General features: G+C 42.9%; 2 protein-coding genes across 2 annotated transcripts in view; one reads left to right on the top strand and one right to left on the bottom strand.

The window, feature by feature from the left end:
- Gdap1 (ganglioside induced differentiation associated protein 1) overlaps positions 1-24,259 on the bottom strand; it is a 59,693-nt gene that overhangs the window by 26,770 nt on the left and 8,664 nt on the right. The window contains exons 5-6 of the mRNA XM_089580497.1: positions 24,056-24,257; positions 22,545-22,588 (exon numbers count right to left, since the gene is read on the bottom strand). Coding sequence (XP_089436623.1) covers positions 22,545-22,588; positions 24,056-24,257 — 246 coding nt within the window. The remainder of the gene's footprint in view (positions 1-22,544; positions 22,589-24,055; positions 24,258-24,259) is intronic.
- On the top strand, positions 1,235-24,000 carry LOC149351228 (protein disulfide-isomerase TMX3-like). Its single transcript, XM_089580496.1, has 13 exons — positions 1,235-1,344; positions 1,432-1,489; positions 1,708-1,747; positions 1,833-1,996; positions 5,823-5,903; positions 7,745-7,862; positions 8,953-9,106; positions 12,894-13,071; positions 14,417-14,470; positions 14,882-15,080; positions 19,166-19,234; positions 21,670-21,799; positions 22,987-24,000. The coding sequence occupies exons 1-13, from the start codon at positions 1,308-1,310 to the stop codon at positions 23,013-23,015; spliced, it is 1,311 nt and encodes a 436-aa protein (XP_089436622.1). The 5' UTR covers positions 1,235-1,307; the 3' UTR covers positions 23,016-24,000.

The raw sequence follows: 24,259 nt of genomic DNA, 5'->3' as shown, positions 1-24,259 counted from the left end.
GGTCAAACTCCTTTCACGCCTTATCTATCCAGAGTGAGAAGGTACTTGATAGATATGCCAGCAAATGCCGCTGGTGGGCTTGGGTCTAGAGGTTGGACTTTTTGGTTTTTATTTTTGAAAATTTGGTGGACTTTTATCGGTTTTTATTTCAGAACCCAAGTCTAGTTTTTTTTTTCGGCGAATATTAATTTCGACGAATGAAATACTGACTTTTTTCGGATTTTATGCGGAAATCCTTCGTAGTCAAAGGGCAATTGAAGTCTATCTCAGCGTTTTTGTCATCATGAACAATTTACTTACAAGTAATTAGCGTGCAGATGGTATTATATTTGGAGCTGTGCCTCTGGAAGGAAGAAATTGCTATTGTCTTTAAAATAGTAAAATCCGACAAATGATATAGCCGGCTGACAAAAACGCAAGTTGAAGTTTACTTCTAAGAACTAGGTTGACATGCTAATGTTGGGTTGTCGCGCTGGGTTGAGCGCAAGGGTGGGAATCACATGGTCTGCGTGTCGATGGCAGCGATGGAACTGCCGCTGAATTGTCGCGGTAGCCAGATCATGCATTTTCGTGGTGCCCATGTTTGGTTTCGTGTCAGTATCCTGCTGCATGCAGTTGATTAACCTATTTAACCGACTAATTGCTCTAAGCAGGCGATGATAGTGAACAAACAGTGTTTAGCTTGCAGGCGGCGAGGAGTTGGTGCTTTTCGATCATCAGAGGCGTGTAAGCGAGCAGAACAATACCTCAAATCGCGCAACTGAGCTATATATCCAACAACATCGTCGCATCATGCGCCTGGATTCTTGCTTAATTTCAGCTTTGACCGAGTGCAACTCGCATTCAATAGCCAGCTATATGTGCCTTGCATGCCAACAATACTGACATTCTTCGTCTAAAACCGAATTTCTAAAGCTGAAATCGGCGTACTTTTATCCGTTTATGTCGGTTCAAACCGAAATGTCCAACCCCTAGGTCTAACCGAAAACCACATTTTCACAGGAAATGTGAGAAAAAAACTCTAACACCGAAGTGTACTTTTTATTATTAAGGTGGCGAGAAGGGGCAGTGCGGCAGGCGGCATACACGCGCCGTGTGAGAGAAAGGTGCGGAGAGAGCCACCATAGTATTATTTTGGCCGATGTGCTGCTCTACGCCATGTTTAATTCTTGGCGCCAGTTAAACAATACTTGTGGCGCCATCTGGCGAGCGCTTTATGAACCCGCGGAAAAGTCTTCACATCACATCGATATGGCGGCTGTGCGGTGAAAGCGACGTTCATTGATGGTGCTTTACGATAGCTAATCATGTATCATTCGCAGTTAATCATGTCTCTACTAATTGGTAAGCAGACAAAAGTGCGAAGTGATATATGGTGCTAAGCTTGTGTAAATGTACTGTGTAAACTTAAAAATTTACTTCCTCTGATAGGTGTGCTGATCTGTGTGCCGGTCGTCTATGCGAGCAAAGTTTTGGAACTCAGTGACAGGTTGTGTGCCTTTTTCTTGATTATTATTTGAGTGTTGGCGCGTAATATAGCACCTACTGAAAACGCGTTTCGCGATAATTGCTCATTAATTGCTGTTAAAGAGGCGCACTTCGAGGAAAGTGCCTACATTTCTTTTTGAGCATGTTTTTCCGGGTTGGACACTCGGTCTTACGACCTGCGAAAATGAAAGTGATCCGCTAATTATGTTTTTTTGCCAGATTTCTGGACGTGCGGCACGAAGGCTCATGGCTTGTCAAGGTAGATGCTTGTGTTTACACTTTGCAATTTCGCCAGTATTCACGGTTTGTTTCCACTGGCTCATCCCTTTTTTGTCGTGGTGCAGTTTTACGCGCCTTGGTGCGGTCACTGCAAGATGCTGGAACCTATCTGGAGTCAGGTTGCTCAGAGCCTTGCAGACACCGACATCCGTGTGAGCCGCGTGGACTGTACGCGGTTTACGTCCGTCGCTATGGAGTACAGCGTCAAAGGTTTCCCCACCGTACTTTTGTGAGGAACTTTCTTTTCATTGTGTGCCCGTTACAAAAAGAAATGCCAAATGAAACAAGTATAGCTCAACGCCAGACCTTTCTTTTTAGTCACCTTAAGATGCAGTAATGCTGCAGGCTTTGTCGGCCGGGAAGAGCACAAGTAGTTGCAGCACTTGCTTATTATGCAAGCTGATGACATGCAGTTATAGAGCAAGTAAACTGAAGTTTTGCATTTGTAGTGTTTTCTCGGGATGGTTTGATCATTCTGTATGCAATGGTCACATTGCTGCCTAGTACGCTGCTCATGATTTATCATCTTAACTTTGCTCACCAACATTGTACTGCATATTATTATGTCCACAAAACCTTTGTTCAGGTTTCTTGTAATGTGACTTGCATAAACAGATTTCGTAGATTTTGAACTTGAGTTCTTCATGTCAACTGTGTTTACCATGAACTACATCCAGCCTGCCCACGTGACGCTTTTGGTAGAAATGTGTTGCTAATTAAGACAGAACCAACCCGATTATTAAATGTGCAGAAAAGCTGCGTGTTAGTTTTTCAATCCAACATGCCTTTACATATCTCGTTACACTATCGCTCGGACAACATACCACAGGTGGAATCTTTGAGGTATCTAGGCGTTATTTATGATGCCAGTATGGATTGGCAGCCCCACATCGAGACTAACGTTGAGGAAGGTGAGCATGCACTCTGTAGGATAGGAAATTTGGCATGTGCCGGGACACGCTCCTACTTCTTTACAAAGCCTATGTCAGACCCATATTGGAATTTGGCTGCATACTCTTTTTCTGGCTCCCCTAAATACAAGGTTCATCCATTGGTGCTGTTAGAAAGGCACACACTGTGCCTCTGCCTAGGTCTCCCTCAATCAGTTTCTACCTCAGTTCTGTACCTGGAGGCTTGTACTCCCGACCTTAACTCCCATTTCTACCTTTTAGCGGTCAGAACTTACTTGCGGGAAAATGAGTCTGCTCCTGGTGTGGCTACACCTATTTTTGTCTGCCACCCGGCTCTTTTTCTCACTAATCATTGGCCAAGGTTTGCCTCCCTCAAGTTGTTTTTACTCAAAACATTTCATCGAGCATTGGTGTAGATCTCAGTTTTGTGCTTAGAGTAGGATATGAAATGTCCCCTGTGGATATTGCTTTTGATTATAGTTTCCCACCTAATGCGAAGCGTCTGCCTGCCAGAGCACTAACTGGTGTCCTCCCTGATCGCCTTAGCAATTTCCCGCACCACACTTTGATTGCTACAGATGCGTCTGGGGCTGGCCAGAAGGCAGCAGTTGGTATTTTTTCAGTCTCTCTCTCTTGGAGCCTTTCGGTTCGAGTCCCGGATTGTGCACTCATATTTCTAGTGGAATTTATGGGTCTTGGGCTGGCTTTCCAATGTTTCCCAGGTGATATTCCTCTCAGATTGTCTCTCTGTTTTGTTGGCGCTGGAGTCCACACGGGACGCTCTTTTGAGCCTTTCGCTAAAGTCTTTTATTCCTGGATGGGTGAAAAAGATGCGCTTTGTTTGGATTCCAGGTCACTGCGGTATTTTTCAAAACGATGCAGCAGTCTTCTTGGCAAAATCAGCTCTCAATGCACCTGTCGCCTGTAGCATTCCTAATCTCATCCTTTTCGGAATGTCTCGTTTTCAGTGTTTTCAGTATATAACCGCCATGTGCAACGATCCCTTGCTCTCTACCGCTGACTACCAACATTTCTAGCGATGACTCTCCTGCGGAGCAGGATCCCCCGCTTAAATCTTTACTTATGCAGATGCGGGTTCAGTCCCTCAAACCTTTGCGCGGCTTGTGGAGATGTAGAAACACTGAAGCATTTCCTACTCTCTTGCCGGAGGTTTGCACATTAGAGAAGGGCGCATCTAGAAATTCCCATTACAAGGTTGGGACTCACTTTGTTGGTCCCGCTTCTTCTCTCTTTCTGTGCTAGCGCCAGAGGTTTTGCATTGTATATCAAGTTTGCAAATGCCTCCATGATTACATAATAGCTACTGGCAGATTCGCTTGCTAATGATATCCAAAATTTCCGCCTTTAAAAAGGATCTTTCAGCAATTTCCATGAATTCAATTCTCTAATCTTCTCTCCCGTTTATTATTATTATTATTATTCATTTTCCTCTATATCTTTCTGATTTATTACCCAAAGCAAAACCATTAGCTTAGCACCAATTTACCCTCTTCTTTTGGCTCTCTTCACTGAACCCTGGCCTATCCCCTGCCGGGGTTATGTGCCATGTCAGTAAGGCATCAAGAACAACAACAACATCCTTGATTGCTTCAAGTTAGTGCTGACACTACACTGATAATTTGTCAAAGCATTTTAGGCATCCTAAATTACTTTTTGCTCTTGTGAGTCACCATCTTGATAGACACCTCTTTGTTAAATTGTGTGCTGATAGGGTCAAACTTTAGGCAGTCACGTGTTGAAATAAACACAGTGAACTTGCTCTACAGCAACCCATGCTTGATGGCCTCTTCAAAGCAAGCACTGTGGGTAGCTTGTGGGTGGCACTGTGGGTAGCTTTATGCTGATTGTATTGGAGAACGCTGACCGACTGCCGTGAGACTGCTTGTGTACATGAGTTTTGCTGGCTGCATTGAGCTAAACTCATTTTTATATGAGTTTTGAAACACAGGAATGTGAGACTGTAGTTATTCTCTGTGCTTATCTGTGGTTTTGTGCTTTGTAGTGACCTTTGCTTTAATAATAGGTGCAAATGGCTTTCTTCGTTTGTGCTCAACTATCCTGTGCTTGAACCTCATAGAGGGCTTGGGTTTGGACCAATGCCAAGCTTTGTAATGGTACTGTCACTGTTGTTTTTAAGGTGACTGTGAAGCCTGGCCAGACATGTTAAGTGCCGCCCCTCACACTGTTTCGGGCATGGTAGTGATTACGCTATGTGGCCTTCTCTCCCTCTTCAGCTACTCTGTTTATTCATCACTCCCAGCCACACAGCAGTGTAGTTGGCTCCTTCTCATTATTTTTATTTTTCATTTTATTTCAAGGCTCCCAGCTGGGAGCTGCATTTAAATTTTAACAAACAAAAAGGATACAGTTAGAAGTACAGTTGTAGCTGTTGGAAAAGAATTCTTTTTAGACATGTGCGCGTTGATTTGTGATGACTGCTGTTTGTGAGCATTTGTGTATGTGAATTTTAGTTTTTTACACCTATCTGCTTAGGGCAATCACTATAATAAGAGTGGTGAGCAACATTTTTATATTTATCTTTACAGGCCGTAATATCAAATATCAAGTCAAATATTATGGCCTTGCAAAGAGGTAGAGAGGGTCACAAAATCTTATCCTTGCTTTCCAGGAAGCAGGTCCAGATGGGCAGTTTATTAAAAGTTTGGCCAGATGTTATGTATTTACTTTTGAAATGGTGCAACTGTATTGTCCTGGTAACATACAATTTTGCGCATTAAGAAACCATGGCACAAGAAACGATTATATATTCAGCAAAAGACGAAACAAGAAAAATGGAAGATATCTATTTCCCCTTTATAGTAACAAGTAGCACTGAGCTCATAAATTGTACACTTTTTTTTCTGTCATCTCCACAAATTATGGGTCATATTATTTGTCTTGGAATAAAGAGTAAAGTAATGTAACCAGATGTGGTGTTATAAACAATCCACTGCCAAATGTCATCTCTTCAGACACATGGAGCAAGTAGTTTAAAGGAAAAAGGCTCCTATCCTCATTAATGACGCAGTGTGTTTCTGTGCAAAAATTTTCACTGTGGTAAAGATTCTGATCACTGAATTATGGCTCCATTGAGATTTTGGTTTTTTTTTTTGTTATTTGCAGTATCAAAGGTGGTAAGACAGTTGAGTACAAGGGTGACCGTAACAGGGAGGAGCTTGCAGAGTTTGGACGAAGGATGGATGGGTAAATACGATTGTGAAAATTTTTCTCTTTGTTGTATGGTACTTGTGCGACAGTGCAGGTGGCTGTTACTTGCTTTAGACAAATATGTAGTATGCTTTGTTCATGTGCTAGTTTCAGGGATGAGTTGTGCCAGTTTAGTTTCATTAGCTGCATTTGTGAGTGCATGATGTATACTGGAAACCACCAGAGGTGTGTTAATATCTTGGCTGTTCGTTTATTGTGTTGGTTCAATGTGACTGTTAGACAGCTGATACCTTCATTAGTTGTTGCGTAGCGAATAGATCACGCCTTTAAATACTGGCCACTTATGGAAAGTAGCCACAATCTGCCTTGAGTATTGGATGAATGAAATTTGGCAGGTTCTCAGTGCATGACATGCTGTGCTTTTAAGCTTAGTCTTGATTTGACCATGGTCAATGGAAAAGAAGTGGAAGGAATGATGAAGTAAGTTTCTATGTGTTGCACTTTTCATTTCATTTTTCATTTCATCTATTGAACCCTCAAGGCCAAAGGCATTAAAGAGGGGAGTGGTTACAAAAACAAGAAAATACATAAACAGATGCAATGCATGATACAAAACAAAGTATTGTCATATTCCTGTTATACAATGTTAGCTAGTGCAGAACGAAAATGCTGGTTATCACTTATGTCGACGATATCTGCAGGAAGGTGGTTCCATTTGCGTGATGTACGAGGCAAGAAAGACTGAAATGCAGTTGCAGTGTTAAACGTTTCAATGCCAACTTTGTGACGATGATCAATGCGGTTTGACACATATCTGGGGGACGAAATGAGGGCATCATGTAGCATGGGATGATGGTATAGTTTATGAAAGAGGCTCAAACGAATTGTCTGCCGGCGGGATGCTAAAAGAGGCAAAGAAAGATTAGCTTTCATGTTTGTTACACTTGCGGTACGGTTAAAGTTGGACAGGATAAAACGAGCAGCGTTATTTTGAACTAACTCAAGCAAAGTTATCAGTTTTTCATGATGGGGATCCCATATGGCGGCGGCGTATTCCAGATTAGGACGTATTAGTGTTTTATAAAGCAATAGTTTCAAGGAAGACGGAGTTTTGGAAAAGTTACGGCGCACGTAGCCCAACATGCGGTTAGCTTTGTTAGTAATGTACTCAATATGGCGCATCCAGTTAAGGTCAGCAGAAATATGAACACCCAGGTATTTATATGAAGTAACCGCTTCTAGAGGAACGTTATTTAGGTAGTACACAGGTGGAGCGTTGGCACTTCTTTATATTCGCATAATTTTGCACTTATTAGTGTTAAGTTCCATAAGCCATTCATTACACCAAAGAGAAATGTTAAAGAGATCACGCTGAAGGAGGTTAGCATCGTCGGGGGATTTTATTTCGCGGAAAACAACACAGTCGTCAGCAAACAAAAGAATGTTAGATGATTATTCTGTATTATTATTCATTATTATTATTAACTGTATTATTCACTGCTTACTCCAGATGTGCTGTAATGGGAGTTTGGGCTAATTTAAATGACCTACTTCAAGGTTATACCTTCAGTTGATTATGTCTGTTGAATGCCAGCTTTATGACTCTTACATTGAGCAGTGCTCTGTCTCTTACTTTTGTCTGCCTTTAACTCTCTGTGAGAATTTCAGTGTATTGAGTTGTCGACCACAGCTAATATTGATATTTACATTTGACTTTGGTGTTTCATTCTGAATTAAACGTGTGTGCAGTTTAAATTTTATGCATGTAATTTAAAGAAAACAAGTTGCGAGTTGATGCTAATTATTTTTTGTATGCTACTTGCTTGTTCCAATTCGGGGTGCAAAACTATCCTTGTTTAACTGGCTTTGTTGACTAGGCCACCAGTGCATCACTTGACAAGTTGCGATGACCTGAAAGCTATGCGGGAGCGCCACAAAGTTTTCTTCATCTATACTGATGGTGAAAAGGGAAAAGATGACTCCAGTATCCTGAAGGTACTTTCCTCGTCCAACAGTTCTTAGTATTTAAAAACCAAAAGCATGGCACCAGAAAGTAAAGTGTTACTGTAGGTGAAGCAGATATGCCCTCGTATTAATATTGATTATATTGCATCACATTATATTGTCATCCTAACTAGAGTACCCTTAAAAAGCCTTCTTTAAAAATGAAAGCAGTCAACACAACATTATTAGCAGAATAAGATGTTAAAAGTAACGACAAGCATGATTGATTGGTTTATGAATGTCTAACGTCCCGAAGTGACTCTGGCTATGAAGGATGCTTTAGTGAAGGGCTCTGGAAATTTCGACCACTTGGGGTTCTTTAACGTGCGCTGACATTGCACAGTACATGGGCCTCTAGACTTTCGCCTCCATCGAAATTTGACCTCCGTGGCCGGGATCAAACCCGTGTCTTTTGGGTTGGCAGCTGAGCAGCGTAGCCACTGAAGCAAGTCGAGCACTTGCATGCATGAAAGGGCAGAATACATTAAGCTCATGCTCATGGGCACTTTTTAGCAGTAAAATATTGCAATAATTTAGTAAGTGTGTACTCTGGAAGCACTGTTATCGAGGTTATGCAGATAGTGTTAGGGCAGTGTATGAGCCAAGTGAGTTTGCTAACTCACTTTAAGATGAAATGTCACTAAAAGTTCCCATTCGACGAGATGCAAATGGCACAATCTGACTGGCCCTTGCATGAGGTGCACCTCACCTTGCCCATCTGACAGGCGTATGTATAGCTGCAGTAATAATGGTAATATAATATTTACCATTTGTAAGTTTAAGTTGCACCCAAAGTTTAAGTTGCAAAACTTGTGCAAAATTTGCTTCTTCTTTAAGTGTCATTGAGACAAATTTTTTGTACATTTTAATGAATTAGGCACTTCAGAATTGAAAACAGCATTCTCATGCCACTTCAAAGTCTTGTGCAAAGGTCTGCAGGATATTTGCTGTAGTCTAAAACCAGCAGTGTGGTGCTATAGTGTGTTAGGGCAATAACCCAACTGAACCTATGAAGAAACCTTGTGTACGAAGGACAGAGTAGAACTTCTGTGTTTACATGCTTGTTGCACCTCCTTTTCAGGAAAATTTTACAAAAATGGCTGAGGAGTTCCAGCCAGTCAACTATTTTTTCACGGTGCCTCCTTCCTGTGTTGGCCAGCTGGGGGAGAACATGACCACTCCTGCATCACCTGCTGTTTATGTAGTCAAGGACAACACTGGCTTTCTCTATGACGGTGAGAACGAAACACTTGTGGCGGACTGAGATACAAGGGGGTCAGGTCATGATTATGAAAAACATTATGAGTGCAGCTGTTGTGTGTCAGGTTTTTATTGAAAAGGGCAAGAGAGCTTTGTGTGAAAGCCAGCAGTATGCATTTATTGCTGCTCATGTCAAAGTGCATTCATGTTTTTACATTTGTGTATTACTATTCAGTTTCTTTTATTCTGCTTCAATGTACTAATGTACTTTATTAAGTACTAAGATTCAGTGACCAAGCTCTGTATTGAAGCAAGTTTATGATTGTGTTTGTTGTAGGTGTTTGCAAGTGGTAGCCTGCACGGGTGGCATATAGTATTTAGTTATATTATGAAAAACTGTTTGCACGCCCGTGCTGTAATTATTTTTTACCATGATGCAAAACTGAAGCGATGGTTGCACCTTCATTACAGTTTTATTGTACAATAAAAGGTCGTCATTTCGAACTTAAGGGACCAAAAAAATTTTTGAATCCATTGAATGAACCCTAAAAAGCTGCCGAGAATTGCTAGCAGCTCAGTTAATTGTATTTGGTGAAAGACTGGGTATTGGTTGCCTGATTTTATGATGAGAACAACTTGACAAAGACTTTTTTTTTGTGTTTCTGTCAGTACTTTATTGCGTGCATACTGTTGGGAGCATCGAAGCAGGAGTGCTCCAACATCGTAAGGCTCTTCCGCCTCCTTCACAGTGCAACCCAGTGGAGCTCCACCACTGCAGTGTAACACCCATCATAAGGGGTACCATCGCGTGTGAGGAGGCTTCACCGCATGAACCGCAAGTAACACTTGACGAGCGCGCAGTTTCAGTGCACTGGAAGAACGAAACCGCACAGACAAAACGGTGCCGAAGTGGTGAGAAAATAGGCGGGGGGGGGGGGGGGGGGGGGGGGGTGAAAGGCACATCAGCAACGCACTCAGGGCCTGAATTGGTTCTCAGCTGGGATAGGTAGGCTGTCTGATGCTGGCTGGTCGAGCCACCATTGCTCGGGCTGGCACAAAGCTCGGAAAAACGAAATTGAAACTAAGCAGTCGAGCTGTTCTCGGAGAATGGGCCATCCGTTTGTCGTTTGTCATCACGCCTGCTGTCACGTGCATGTCAGAGGTGTGCGAGCCACTGTGCGTTATGAACTCATGTTTTGAGGAGGGCTGTTTCAACGATCTCCTGCCGCGCCTGTCATACATGGAAGTGGCCTGAATGATTGGTACGAGCGGATGAAAATTGAGAGTTTCCTTATACTTACAGGAATTTGGGGTAATTGGCTTGTGTGATGGTGTCAAAATATTTTTTACATACGTGCGTCTAGTTAACTTTTGTGTCAGTTGTACTAAGTTGTTCTGTAGTTTCATGACCCATAAGTGCATTGAAGAGCTCTGGTTATATTTTCAGATGAAGTGAAGCCGTTCCAGGTACCTGATGCAGTTTTTGCGCTTCCTTGGGCTTAATTTCACTAGGGTTCTTTTTTTGTATATTGAAATGACACTAAAGTAAAATATCAAAACGTGCAAGATGGATAGTGTTTTCTACATGGAAACATGGCTGTGTTGTTGAGAAAATTGCAAATGAAAGTCTTGAAACTCTTCACATTCAAACCACCTGCGAAAAAGAATCAAAGTTGCATCATTTCTTTGGCGCATTTGTAATGGAGCTCTCTGACCAATCAAAGAGGCCACTTCCAAAAAGCGGAAATGCGACTGGAAACTGGCAAAATGCAGGCTGCCTCTGCCCTCCCACTATACCCCACCCCCCATCAAAAGGCACGTCCCATCGAAAGGCAGATTCCTCTGCATGGTGTGCAGCTGCATCTGGTTGCAACGCACGCATACAGTAGAAATAGGCACCTGTGTGCGAAAGAAACTATGTGAAGTTATTAAGGGTAGATGCAGAATAAACTGCTGATTGCGCTCTAGCACATTTGCATTGGCGACGACGACACGAGCAGGCGGCTTTTATCTACTGTCGTTAAGTGCACACATAAGCTATGAGGGATCCTCAAAAAGCATGCGAGCAGCAGTCGTGCTCTTAACGTACCTCATGAGAGTGAAAAATTGTGTGCGCATTGCTCATGAAACGGCATGCTTTGCTGTTAATTATCATGTGTTTGTTAACTAACTACATAGTAAGTATGATTGCAGATGACCCTTCTAACTACACAGTTAGCATGATTGCAGACGACCCTTTTGATTGACTTTTCTGTGGTTGCAATTTCTTCGTTTGTGAATCGCCTGAGTGCTCAGAAAGCGAGGTGAAAAATTCAGCACTCTCGTTTTTGTGTCTATAGCCTTAAATTCTCTCCATCGTTTTTGTGTCTATAGCCTTAAATTCTCTCCATCGTATGTTTGTCTATAGCCTTAAATTCTCTTTGTGTGGAGTATCACCACTGCGGAAAGGCGATACTGGTATCACTGAGGTCCCCGCATTACGTCGCATGCAGTACGTAAATGTCGTAGGCTTTATATTCGAAATGTGCAGGCATATACCGTAAAAACCCGCGTATAATACGAACCCGAATATAATACGAGGGGAAGTTTTAGAGACGCGAAATGGGAAAAACGTCTTACCCGCGTATAATACGAGTGACGCAAGCTCATAGAAGACATTTATTCAAATCGCTTCCCGCACTCCACTTCAATCACTTTCTTCTTTAGTAGCGCTTCCTTCGGACATTTCTTTGTCCGACAAATCATCCCAAATGTACTCATCTTCCGTGCCATCGAGGGCGTTCGAGATGCTGCACTTCTTAAGCCCACTTCGGCCGCCCAGTTGGCGTCACTGCAGGCTCACCTGAGCGCATCCACTCTGCGTAGCACCGCTTGACTGCATCCTTGAACGGTTTGTTTACACAACCATCAAGCGGCCGCGAAAGCTTCGTCGCGTTCCGCTGCACGCGAAAGGGGCTTCTTTCTGTCATGGCCATCCACGAATGCTTTCTTCGACAACAGAAAACTGCCTCCCGGCCGCACCGTTGCCGATGTTCTCCGCAGCTAAAAATCACTTTTCGTTTGAAAGCAGCCGAGTACGGTTTTCAAGACCCTGACATCGTACTCCCCAAAACAATACCCACTTCGCGAAGCGTGCCGTACATGCGAGCACGTGCGTTGTCAACAGGCACACGGCACACCGCGATCCCCCGCCGCACCCAACGGATCAACAAAAAAACGTCGTCGTGACGTCGTTTGTCGAGATTAACGAAGCCAAGCCGTAGCCACGTGCCAATAGCAAAGCCAAGCCGTAGCGAGGCCGCAAAAACGAAACCAAAACTTCGAGCAACTTCGAAAATTTTTGTTCGGACCCGCAAATAGTACGAGGCGAAAATTTAGGACGCTAATTATGGAAAAAAACCTCGTATTATACGCGGGTTTTTACGGTACTTGTGGATGTTATCGGGCTATCGGGAAGCGTCACGAACGCCTCCTCACCAGTGTTCTCCTTTGTCGTATGTTTTGCACTGTTTTAATATGACACGTTTCGCACTCTTGGCTACACTGGCCATGCTGCTTTTCTTGTATTTCAACGGTGATTGACCATTGACGGTGAAATAGTGTTCGAGAGAATGCAAGAATACATCAGCAGTTTCAGCAGTGTGAATCTGTGTGGAGTGGCACCACGTGTACTTTACTTTTACACAGTTTTCTGGCTTATAAAAGCTTTGTTCTCGGCAAAAATGGCATATTTGCTATCACGTGATGCTAACCTATCAGTCGAGCATTTCCCTTTAGTGTCCCTTTAATGATTCTTATCTGCTGTCTTTTCTTTCTTTCCAGAAAACAGTGCTCTGGAACAAAACATGACGTTTCTCGACTGGATGAACAGAGAGAGATTTCCAACATTCCAAAAAATAACTTATGGCAATTTCCATCAAATACTAAAAACAGGGAAGAAGATAGTGACTGCTGTTTTGGAGGAGAACCAAATTGGAAAAATTACGATGCGCATGCAAGAGTATGTCGCTTTGTCCTTTTGATCTATCTTAACTGGAACATGAAAGGGTGTGGGGTTGCATTAAACTTGTGGAGGTCACCTAGGAGGCGACTGCAGCCACATTCATAAAAAGACTAGCTGATGTAACGATTGGCAGAGCAGTGGCGGCAGCGCCCAGCTGAGGCCAAGGTCTGGAGTGTTCTGCCCTGCGCGAGCCCACCGCTTCTTCTTCCTTTGCGGTGGTGCTACGAACTATATAGATGATCAAGTACAGTCACCAAACATACTTGTAAAGTTTTTAAAGCTTTGTTTCAGGTTTTGGCTAGCACTATTTTTTTCTCTCATGCCATGTGTTTGGTTTTCGTGTTTCAGTACTGTGAGTGGTAGACATTGTATTTATACTAAGATGCACCCCTTCGGTAGATATGAGAGCAGCAGGAAACAGTGCTGTTTAACTTAACAGCATTCACAGCCTTGCTCACCTTATACCATGCTTGATGTCAGGTACTGTTTGGTCTGGTGTGCTCACCAAAAAACAATAATTAGATATTTTTGATGCTAGCAGCCTGAGACAGTATCAAAAATGTCCAATATGCTGCCTGCATTTTGGCATTGGACAGGCACTTTGCACTGTTGGTGTGGCTGCTTTCAGATTGTAGGTTGTTGCTTTCAGGTTGCTATGTTTCTCCTGTGTTCTAGTGAACTGGATCACCCAAGCGTGTCAGTCGAATTCTCATCTAGATTTGTGTTTGCTGCCGTGGTGGCTCAGTGGTTACGGTGCTCGGCTGGTGACTTGAAAGACGTGGGTTTGATCCCGGCCGCAGTGGTCGCATTGTGGTGAAGGCGAAATGCTGGAGATCCTTGTACTCTGTGATATCAGTGCACATTAAAAAGAGCCCCAGATGGCCAAATTTATCCGGAGCCCTCCACAACAGTGTCCCTCATAGCCTGGTTCGCTTTGCAACGTTAAACGCCATAACCCAAACCAAGCCTAGATTTGTTTTTAAAAAGGCAGTGGTGTAGCTCGCAGATCTCAGTTCTATATTGTTATATGAGGCCAGGCTCAGATGCATTTGGTTAGCCTTGCATTTTTTTTGTAAATAATAGCAACTGTCTAAAATTAAATTCCACAAGGGTGGTGGATCGGGCTAGTTGGTGCTTAAACGTCATTTGAGAAGTGCTAAAGTTTGGCACGGACACAAGGAGACTGAAATGGACTAGCGCTCCTCTGTGTCTGTCTCCCTGTGTTAGTCTCAAATTTTAGCACTTCTGAAATCATATTTAAATTACTTTGGCTCCCAGTGGCAAGAGAAGAAAATTGTACAGTATGGATTTACTACATTTGCTCATTATTTCTGCTTTTCAGGTTCAAAGATATGCTTGAAGCTATTGCACTGAACACAAGAGAGTTATTTCATGAGTAAGTTTAGAGAGCAAAGTGCATGATGTTTTCAACATTTCTTGCATGTGTTTGTGCTATGATTTCTCGTGAATAGTGGAGAGAAGGGCTGTTGGTTATTGTGGTCTGTATTTTGATGGCAACTACCAAGTGGATCCTATTCATTTTAAGTGGCAATATTTCTCACCACATTAATGGCATGGACAAGTTGTCCACTTGCCTGATCCTTTTCCGAGCCATCATAAAAGCCCGGAAAGAATTTAAATGTATCTCACTGCTATGTTTTACGTTTTTCATAGAAGCATTTGTTGATTTCTGTATTGATAGGTCATGCAGATTTGAGTAAATGCTTGGTATCTTCTCCCGATTTATGTGTAACTCCTTAGCAGTCTGGATAATTGTGCGCATGTGCATTGCATCGTGGCTTCACAGGCACTTTGTGTTTGGCTGGGTGGGCACTCCTGAGATTGCCAACTCCGTGGCCATGATGCACCTGCCAGTGCCCAGCCTGCTTGTGATCCAGCCCGAGACATACCAGTACTTCTTGCCCGAAGGTCACTCTCGCGAGCAGCCCCCATCTCCGCAGGCAGTGCTGGAGCTACTCAATACCATCCTGGATGGCTCTGCTGTGGTCTGTCTGCCTTGCTTACCTTCCAACAATCCTAACTTGTGGCTATCTGTTGGCCTGACCTTCACACGCATGTGCTTTTTGCTCATTTTACAGTGCTTTGCATACTTGAGATCATATAGAGAACAAACACATAGAGCGTTGATATACTGTGCAAAGTCGCGCTCGTTAAAGAACCCCAGGCAGTCTATAATCTGGAGCCCTCCACTAAGGCATCCCTCATTGCCCATGTGTCACTTTGGGACATTAAACCCCACAATTTTTACAATTTACAAATTGCCTAGGGAACAAACTAGTGATTTTCATAATGGGATACAGAAAAGATATAGCTGATGACAAGTGAATTGTAGCATGCCGATTTCCACTGTGTTGAAACAAAATTAAGAGCTTTGCACATCAAGGAAGGCTGAAGAAGAAAGAACTACTTGTAGCAGCAAAGCAAAGCTCTCATGTAACAAGGAGCATGTAGAAAGCATTATGATGGGCCACTGTTTATGTTTGACGAAGGCTTACTTTTAATGATGGGAAGAAAGTCATGAATTGAAATGATACTCTTATAGCAATTTGTTGCCTTGATAGAAGATGGCCTGCTAGAAACTTTGGGAAAGAGTCATGCGATATGATCATGAACGGCTAGATGTTTAGCAGTTCGTACTGTTAGTTTCTTAGAGCCTGACATTTTGGTGAAAATTTGTTGCATGTTGTGTTCTGTAGATGAGAGCCTAGAGATGCTAGGTGCCTGCTGAAAAACAGCAGTGACAGTGGTGTAGCCCCTGTGGTAGTGTTCTGTGTGATGCCAGCGATAGCAAACAAGAGCAGCACACCCCTACCATGAGTGAAGCTTTTGTCCTAAGTGGTCACTTTCAGAGCTCAAGGGCCTACAGGCATTTCCCGCCAGGAAATGTGCTGGCTTCCAGCCATATCCACGCTTCAAACATGGGTAGATGTGCCAGTGTGTAAGGCATTTTCTCATTCTTAGTGATGTTGGTAGATGTGCTAAATCAAGCCAGGCTTTACAGAACTGTTCTCATGCAAGCATTGCAATGAAATACTGTGTTTGCGATGTGTTTTGTGTAAAGCGATGTTTCTTGCACATAGAGCTGCAGCAATGAATATTGTGGGCATTTTCCTTTGCCTGGGCAATATATAGTGTGCTATGCGTGTAGTGAAATGAAACAGGGGACAGCTTCAAATGCATTTGTGATGCGCATCCCAAATAGCAACTAGCATGCCTGCAAATTTCAGATTTTTGTGCTGCAGCTACAGAAAATGCCGCTTCATAATATGTCAGAGAGCTAGGATAAGTGTTATATTAGGACAGGCATGTTAATATTGTCTTCATCATCCCTGGGGGGTTAGGACATGCATTTAGGTGGCACAATGCAAACACTGCGAATAGGTGGAGATGGCCCTTTGCTTGTATGTATTTGGAAATGTGCACTCAGTTAATTAGAGAGCCATGTGGTGCACATGTTCATCTCGGTCGCAAATTCAGTCTGCTAGTTTTCTTCAGTGTTATGTTGATTGACACATACTTGCATGCACCGCAGCGGTGGCTGAGTGGTTATGGCGCTCGGCTGCCGACTCGTAAGATGCGGGTTCGATCCCGGCCGCAGTGGTCGAATTTCGATGGAGGCAAAATTCTAGTGGCCCATGTGCTGTGCGATGTCAGTGCACGTTAAAGAACCTCAGGTGGTCGAAATTTCCGGAGCCCTTCACTATGGCGTCCCTCATAGCCTGAGCCGCTTTGAGATGTTAAACTCCCATAAACTAAACCAAACCAAACATACTTGCATGCATCACAGTGTGCTTTTCCTGGCTAGTTACTAAAGCTGTGCACGCAGAGGCACATTGGTGAGGAGCGCTAATAATTAACATCGGTAAAAATAAGTCGCATTACTTTAACAAAGGCATAAAAAGTACAAATTGCTACAGCAAGTACATTCATTTGTGCAGCTTTCTGCCCAACCTTGATGTACCATCACACAACACCAGGTAGAGTAATGAACAAATCAAAGGCAATACTTCACTGCACATGGGCATTAAAAAACTTTGAACTGCACGATGCCTGTTTTAGGGCTTCAAAAAGAGTTTTGGGATATAAGCCATGAGAATGCTTGTACAAGTGGCACATTTGCGAGCACCTTCTGAAGCACGCAAAGTTTGCCGCAGTGCTGAATATACTGATGGCCACATGCTCTCATCGTCAGAGTTCATTTGTTGGTGATAATGAATTTTAATAGCTCAAAGGCAGCTTTGGCCAAAGAGAGCCATGGCACAAGGTAAAGTCAAAGACCCATTTTTCAGGCATTTCACCCCAGAGAAGCCAAGCACTAGGCCAGCATTTCATCTGTTGGTGGTTGCACATGCTGTTTTCCACCCTGACTGCAGCGCAGGCTGTCTGCATGTGTGAAAAACTTTGTTGCTTTTCTCGCCTCCTAATTATTTGCTGCTCTTGGCAACCCAAACTGTCAAAAGTTTTGAAAAACCAGCTTTTCTGGGCATGGCAGGTGGAGTCATGCTACACACATGTGCTACAGGGAATGCTGTGAGATCATTATTGCATTCTTTAATGGCGGTGCAGTCACTGGTAGTGCCCGGGAAGCTTCGTGTCTCATAGTTTAGAGTTATTTCATATTCTTAGTATGCTGGCACAACTACATTTTAATGCATGTGTAACAGTAAATTTTTAGCGTGCATATTTTCCTCAGGGAGGCTGCCTTGAATGCTGTGGTGTTGACTTCCATCACTGTAGCACTCAGCTCTACAACCTTTGAGTTACTGCAGCCCTCTGCGGTCGTAAATATTTTTATGTGATAGCATAATAGACCCATGTCCTCGCACCCGCCACCAGTGTCTCATTTTGGCACCTTGGCAGGTGGAAAGAGCCACCTGCTAAGGTTGGTACACAGAAGAGCCACCTGCCATGATTGACAGGTGGAAAAGGGGAGGGAGGAAAATCTCCTCCCCTTCTAGGGAAAGAAGAGAGAACAATGCCGCTTGCCACCTGCAAGGTGGCAAGTGGCACCTTGGTAGGTGGCTCTTGCCCCCTGCTAACACAGAAGAGCCATCTGCCATGGTTGGCAGGTGGCCAGGTGGAAAGAGGAGGGAGAGACTGGAAGGTGGCTGTGGTAGGAAGAACCCTGTCACCTGCCAAGGGTGGTACATGGAAGAGTCAGCTGCAACCTGCCATGTTTGGCAGGTGAAACTCCTCTCCACTTTTATGTGTGGTCATGCATGGCAGCTCACAATGAGGTTCTTATGCTATGGTGTTGTCACAGCTAATGGTAGTTAGGTGTCCTCCAGGTTTTTTTACCTTTACAATTAGGTATTAATCCTGTGTAAAATTAGAGAAAATGGGTGAGTAGGTATGGTGACATACCAAGAAACATATGGCTCAAAAAATTGGAACCTCAGCAAGAACAGCGGGTCAGGTCCCGGCTCATAACTGCCTTGTTTCATTTGAATAGACAAAGAATATTTACCTTCGTCACGTAACAACACAAAAACTCAAAACCATCAAAAGAAAGAGCGTATGGAAGATCTGTTAGATGTTAAATCTACAGACAGCAGCAGTGCTACAGATAATTTTGTGATATGTCAAGGCCACAGGTGGGTGATGGATAGATTTGTTCCCATGGTGTGTGACATGAAACGCTGTGACAGTCTCTTGATTTAGTTTGTTATTAGGGCATCCCAAAATGACTGTGTTAGTAAAAATTGATTAACAGTTTTGCGCTTTGCAATGAATCACCAAATGTGTCTTTCGGGCTTCGGATTTCTTGAGGTGCAAGTGCAGCCCAGTTTGTGGCACAGAGGATAGAGTTTTTGTACTAGCAGCCTCCCATTGACTTCTGGCAGGATTGCCAGTATATAAGGGCAAAACATTCTCTGTGATGCTGATTTTAATACCTTTTCAGTATGCTGTCATCAAAATTGTTTGGTATTCTCTGTAGTGCCATTAGGCTGTGATGGCATAATAAACTGAAATGAAGTGAAATTTTGCATCAAGTGGTGAGCAGTGTACTAGTACTACTGAATGAAAAACAAAAGTTTAACGAGCATATTTTCTTTTTCTTTGTTGGCAGCCCTATGGTGGAGACAGCTTTCCTTATCGGCTGTACCGTGCCTACTTTGAAGCCAAGACAGCATTAGCGGTCTGTATATACATTCATACCATTCCATATATCATATTTAAGGTCCCTAACTTTCTGCGGCGGAAGGTGTTAAATTGTGCGAAGTGAGAACAAAGAATCTGTATATGCTTTAGCGCAGAAGCAGCCGCGTGCTTCGCCTCTATGATGACCCATGGTCGTTGAGAAGTTGAGAAAAAGCGCACAAGCCTAATGGATGAGCGCGCTAAGAGTATCTCGAGCGGCGAGAAAAAAATTTTGGTTTGGCCCCAAATATAACGTGAGGCGCTTTCTGAAGCAGATGATTGAAGACAAAAAACTCTCATTATATTTGTGGGAATACTGTAATATGGCTTTCTACAGGAGGCAGTATCATGACTCATCTTATAGAAGCGTGCAAGCACCTTGCTGCGAGAACTTCAGCGCTTGACGCGCTAGCTTGCTTGATTGGATGGTGAAGCAAGCTTGTCAAGGCACCACCAGAACTTTGTTCGTTAGCAGTTTTTGCATTTAAAGAAAATTTGAACGAATAACTTAGTCACATTTCCAGTGGTGCGAATGCTACGCCAATTGCACCAACCTGCGCCATTGCATTAAACCTGCTACATGTTGCTACAAATTACTGGTTTTCGATAGAATTGTGCCACGGCTGCACCATAATAGTATTCCAGCAATGAGAGCCGTGACCGGTATGAAGAGGCGGGAGCTACCGCCTAATGTGCAGAGGCGTGGCAGTTGTTTCTTCTCGCGATACGTGATAAGAAAGATGACCAACAGAATCCAACCTCATTCCTTTTCATGGCGAATGCACATGCAAAGAACTAGTGCTAAATTTTGGTCCTGCTAGCTTTATAGGGATTTTGTGCAGCACCGCCATGTGTTTTATGAGGTCAGTGCAAGACCTTGAGAAAGGTTTCGGACGTGCCCCAGCTGATATAGCTCGATTCTGCGGGCCTCACTCGTGCTTATTAGCTTTAACAGTGCCGTCAAGATCCAAGCTTCTGATTTGTTTGTACAGTAGACCACGTTAACTCGAAACTTCAGCATAGAGAGTTGGTTCGTGTGAATAGGAATTTTAACTAAATTGAGCTACTTCCAGTAATGGGCTGGAATTCTACATGTGTTGGCATACGGTGACCACATTGTGCATGCGTAATCTCTAGCTTGTGTTGTTGCCAAACATCTTCTGCCACATGAGCTTGAATCATATGTTATGGTGCGAGGAAGTCTGAACAGAATCTCTTCATCGCAAAAATTTGAAGTGGAAGCGGTGAAACACGTAGGAAGCACACGTCAACGCTGAACCCATTATTGGAAGAAAATGGCAGTGCTCCTTGGGATGAGGACCACGCATGCGTGATATAATGCTTCATCGCGAGAGGCGTGGCTGTGTTGGACTGTAGAAACTAGTCATAGCCTTCCTGTGGACCTGCGCAATGCTTGCTATGCCGTGAAACGGAATGATCGCTGTGACTGCAGTGGCCTTTTTCTTATTCTGGTTTCTGTCTTTAATCGAAGCACATCACGACAAAGGAGCGCAGTCATGTGGAGATTTTTGAATCATGCGGGCTTTTTTTAAGTTTTAAAAAAGAAATCGCGTGAAGTAATATAAAAGTAAACAACTGAAATGGTTTGTTTCTAAACATTCTCTGCAACTTTTTCACCAAAAAATTTGCAAATTTCCGAAATTGCACTCATTTTTAGTTCTTACATAATAAATAAGTTTGGGCGCATTTTAAAAAAATGTGCAGAGCTAGCTAAGACGGCTGCATACAATCCTGCACCACTCAAATCTTTATTTATTTATTTATTTATTATACCTCAAATGCCCCAGTTGGGGTATTACATGAGGGGTGGGCTTATTACAGGCGTTATGTTATTCTTTCGAATGCAGTGCGTTTAACCGTAGCATTTAACCGTGCGTTTAACCGTATGCAGTGCGTTTAACCGTAGCATTCTCACTATAGGGCTCCTGCTACAAAACACGAGGAAGCTGCTGCAAATAGAATTTTCACCTGCCACAAAGCCTGCTCCAAAATGCTCTTGGCCATTCCCAGCTCTGCATTTCCATTATTCTATTATTCCCACTGACATCCACACACACAATGTCATCAAAGAAAGAGCGTGTGGCTGCTAACACAATTCTGCAAAAAAAGCTGAAGTCTGCAATTTTTTGCGGAATTGCAGGAAACTAGGGGCCTTAATGGTATTGTTTGTTACATGCCTACATTATATTTAGGAATATGCATGCCTGTTCATGTTTTATATGTGTGCCTTATATGTTTATATGCGTGTTTTATGTTTTATATGTGTGGGGGGGATGTCTGAAAGCGCACTTTGTATGGTGGCTGCTAAATTGGAGTTCAGTTTTAGCTGTATTAATTTTTTACTGGTATTTATGAATTAAAGGTGCAAGTATACATGCCGTTCAATTGTTGCAAACTCTCTTTCTTTTGCAGGGAATGTGGCGTGGGAATCCAGTTTTAACTGCTGTCCTGTTTGGGCTTCCTCTGGGCTTCCTGAGTATTATTTGCTACACTACGTGTTGCTGTGATGTCCTTGAGGCATCCGATGATGATGAGGAAGCAGGCAAGTCCTGTTTTACTAACCAAATTGCCTGGCACATGGCCATCAAATGCCTGTCCTCATTTCCCTTATATGCACTGGTTGTCTTAATTTAAAAAGAAATGCATTGTTGCATGCAGAAGATAAAAAAAGGCAGTGTACTGCTTGTTAAAAAAAGCAAAAATAATCCATGTTTGCCTCCACTGACCTCTAACATTAATTTCTATTTTATCTGTATAGTGTTTGTTAAGTGCTGGAGCTGTGTTGTTTTTCTTTGGTAGAGCTTCAGAACGTTTTCTTTTGTTGGGGTCATTACCCTGCAGCTCCTATAGTTCGCGGCATGTAAATTCAAGAAGGAAAGCAATGTAAAACAAAACAGACACCAAACGTCGTGCAGCCAAAGCACAACAATGCCGCTTGCTGTAGGCAAGGAAGCCTCTTGGCACTGCTATGTGTAATTGTTTGCTGTAGTGTTGTTCACTAATCATTCTATGCTACAGTTGGGGCAATAGCATCATGAGAAGCACTTTGTCTGGTTAAACTGGGGAGAAAGAATTTTTTTTCCAATGCTGTAATGATTCTTTGATTGTTGAAACTGAGTATTCTCGGTTACTGCTTATGCTGCTGCATTCTACTCCCGCCTCTGCTTTCAAATGGTTCTCAGGTACTGAGAAGTTTTTCTTTTTGGTATTTATGTATCTCGGCGCTTATGCTCTGTGTAATAATTTCTTACATTCAAAGCCTGAAGAAAAGAATCTGTGACGCTTACCATCCGGCACTTGATCTTCGGCTTCTTCAGGGCCTGCAAGGGCACTGAAAAGCAAAGAGCAAAGGCAAAGGGAGCATATGTTGTCATGCGGCAGCATAAGCGCACATACTTTGTGGCTACGTTGATTTTGTGACTTGTCAGATTTTGTCAAAATGTCATATTCTCACAGAATTGCTACTCGGTGCCAAATTAAGATCTGATTCTCGGCCACAGATTGCATTAACAGTGAACACATTTGACGCATACAGATTAATTTATAAAGCTTCGAAAAGAAGCAAGTCTAAATTTTTACCTGCGTCGCACATGTGTAGTTATTTTTTTAACTAATGCCATTCCGATATAATAGTACATTTTAAATTTAATTGCACAGACAGTCGTATAATTCTGTGTTCTGATTGTGTACATGTTAATCTCAAACGCATTTAATTATCTACCATTGCAGATGAAGCAAGTCATGAGAAGAAGGAGTGAGAAGCGCACGTCAACTGTGGTTACACTTAAGAGGAAGCATAAGGCACTTCTGTGCGGTTTAATTTAATGACCAACGAGCAGTGGACACCGTCAGATCACACTGCCTGCATGCAGTCAACATCTCGCTTGTTAGGCCTCTCACCCACAGTGCAAATGAAAGCGGATCAACTTTATAAAATGAAATAACACAGCAGACTGGCAAATCTGCAGCATGTGGGGTGTGCTGGCCTCTCTGAATGTGCTATTTTAGCACTACTCTGTGAAAAGCTTAGGATATAAGCTTTAAACTTTTGTCATCTTCATGAAGCGGGGATAACTTGACAAATGTATTTTGCTAAGCTGTACCTGTCCAGAAAAGATCCAAAGTATAAAATTGGTACCTTTGAAGTGACACTCGTACAGCTGAGTGCGGCATATTTGTCTGGGCTAATTTTATTTTACTAAAGTCATGAACTTGGGGAACTTGTATATATTGCTTTTTTTCTGGCATTGTGAAAAATTTTTTCAGGCTTGGCCTATTTTACATTTAGCTTTCTTCTATTTTACATTTAGCTTTATCTCGGGGGAGCTGGGGTCGCTTTACTTATAGATCTGCCGCACAGTGCAATGCTTCTTAGATCACTCTACATAGTCTTGCTTTCTATAAAACAGGTACCACAAGTTTATTCTCTGGGCACATGAAATGTGCCCAGCAGTCAAACATATGACTTGTCAAGACACATCAGGACCTTTTGTCTTGTTTTGTGAACATGTGGCAGCGCCGGTATATGTTTAGCACACTTATTGTGATGTGGTATTATTTAGAGGAGAGGCAGTGGTACAAAAGTGTGCGAATGTGCTGCATGAATAGCTACGTGCCATCTTCGATATACATAGTCCCACCATTTTTACACTGTATGCTTGCATTTTTTTCTGAAAGAAATGCACGACAGCAGTGTCTGCATCTCAATTTACTGTATTTGTCTCATAAACAGACATTCTCAAATTTGGCTGAGTCTGATTTTGTTCTCATGGCAGTGGAGGTGTCGGAGATATTCTACTTGATGAGCCCTGGGAGTGCCTTGCTGATGAGGGGGTCGTGCCGCATCCTTTTGAAGTATCTCGTCAGGTTTTTGTGCTTCTTCTGTGTCTTCTCAAAGTAGCGGTCCCACAGGCCTGCCTTGTAGACTGCATGGAGCAGTACCATGAGGTAGATGTCGGCCGCTGACACGTAGATTGAGAACAGCCAGGTCTGAGTTGCATCT

Source organism: Amblyomma mixtum, chromosome 3, assembly GCF_055824585.1.
Source record: "Amblyomma mixtum isolate Tamu chromosome 3, ASM5582458v1, whole genome shotgun sequence".
In the NCBI taxonomy this organism is placed as follows: Eukaryota; Metazoa; Arthropoda; class Arachnida; order Ixodida; family Ixodidae; genus Amblyomma; species Amblyomma mixtum.
Note: the sequence above shows the minus strand (reverse complement) of the source record. Positions and strands in the feature narration are given on the sequence as shown.

Coding starts and splice junctions, on each gene's coding strand:
- LOC149351228 (XM_089580496.1), top strand. CDS start 1,308: ATGTATCATTCGCAGTTAATCATGTCTCTACTAATTG. Junction 1,345..1,431: donor AATCATGTCTCTACTAATTG/GTAAGCAGACAA, acceptor TTCCTCTGATAG/GTGTGCTGATCTGTGTGCCG. Junction 14,471..14,881: donor ACAAGAGAGTTATTTCATGA/GTAAGTTTAGAG, acceptor GTGGCTTCACAG/GCACTTTGTGTTTGGCTGGG.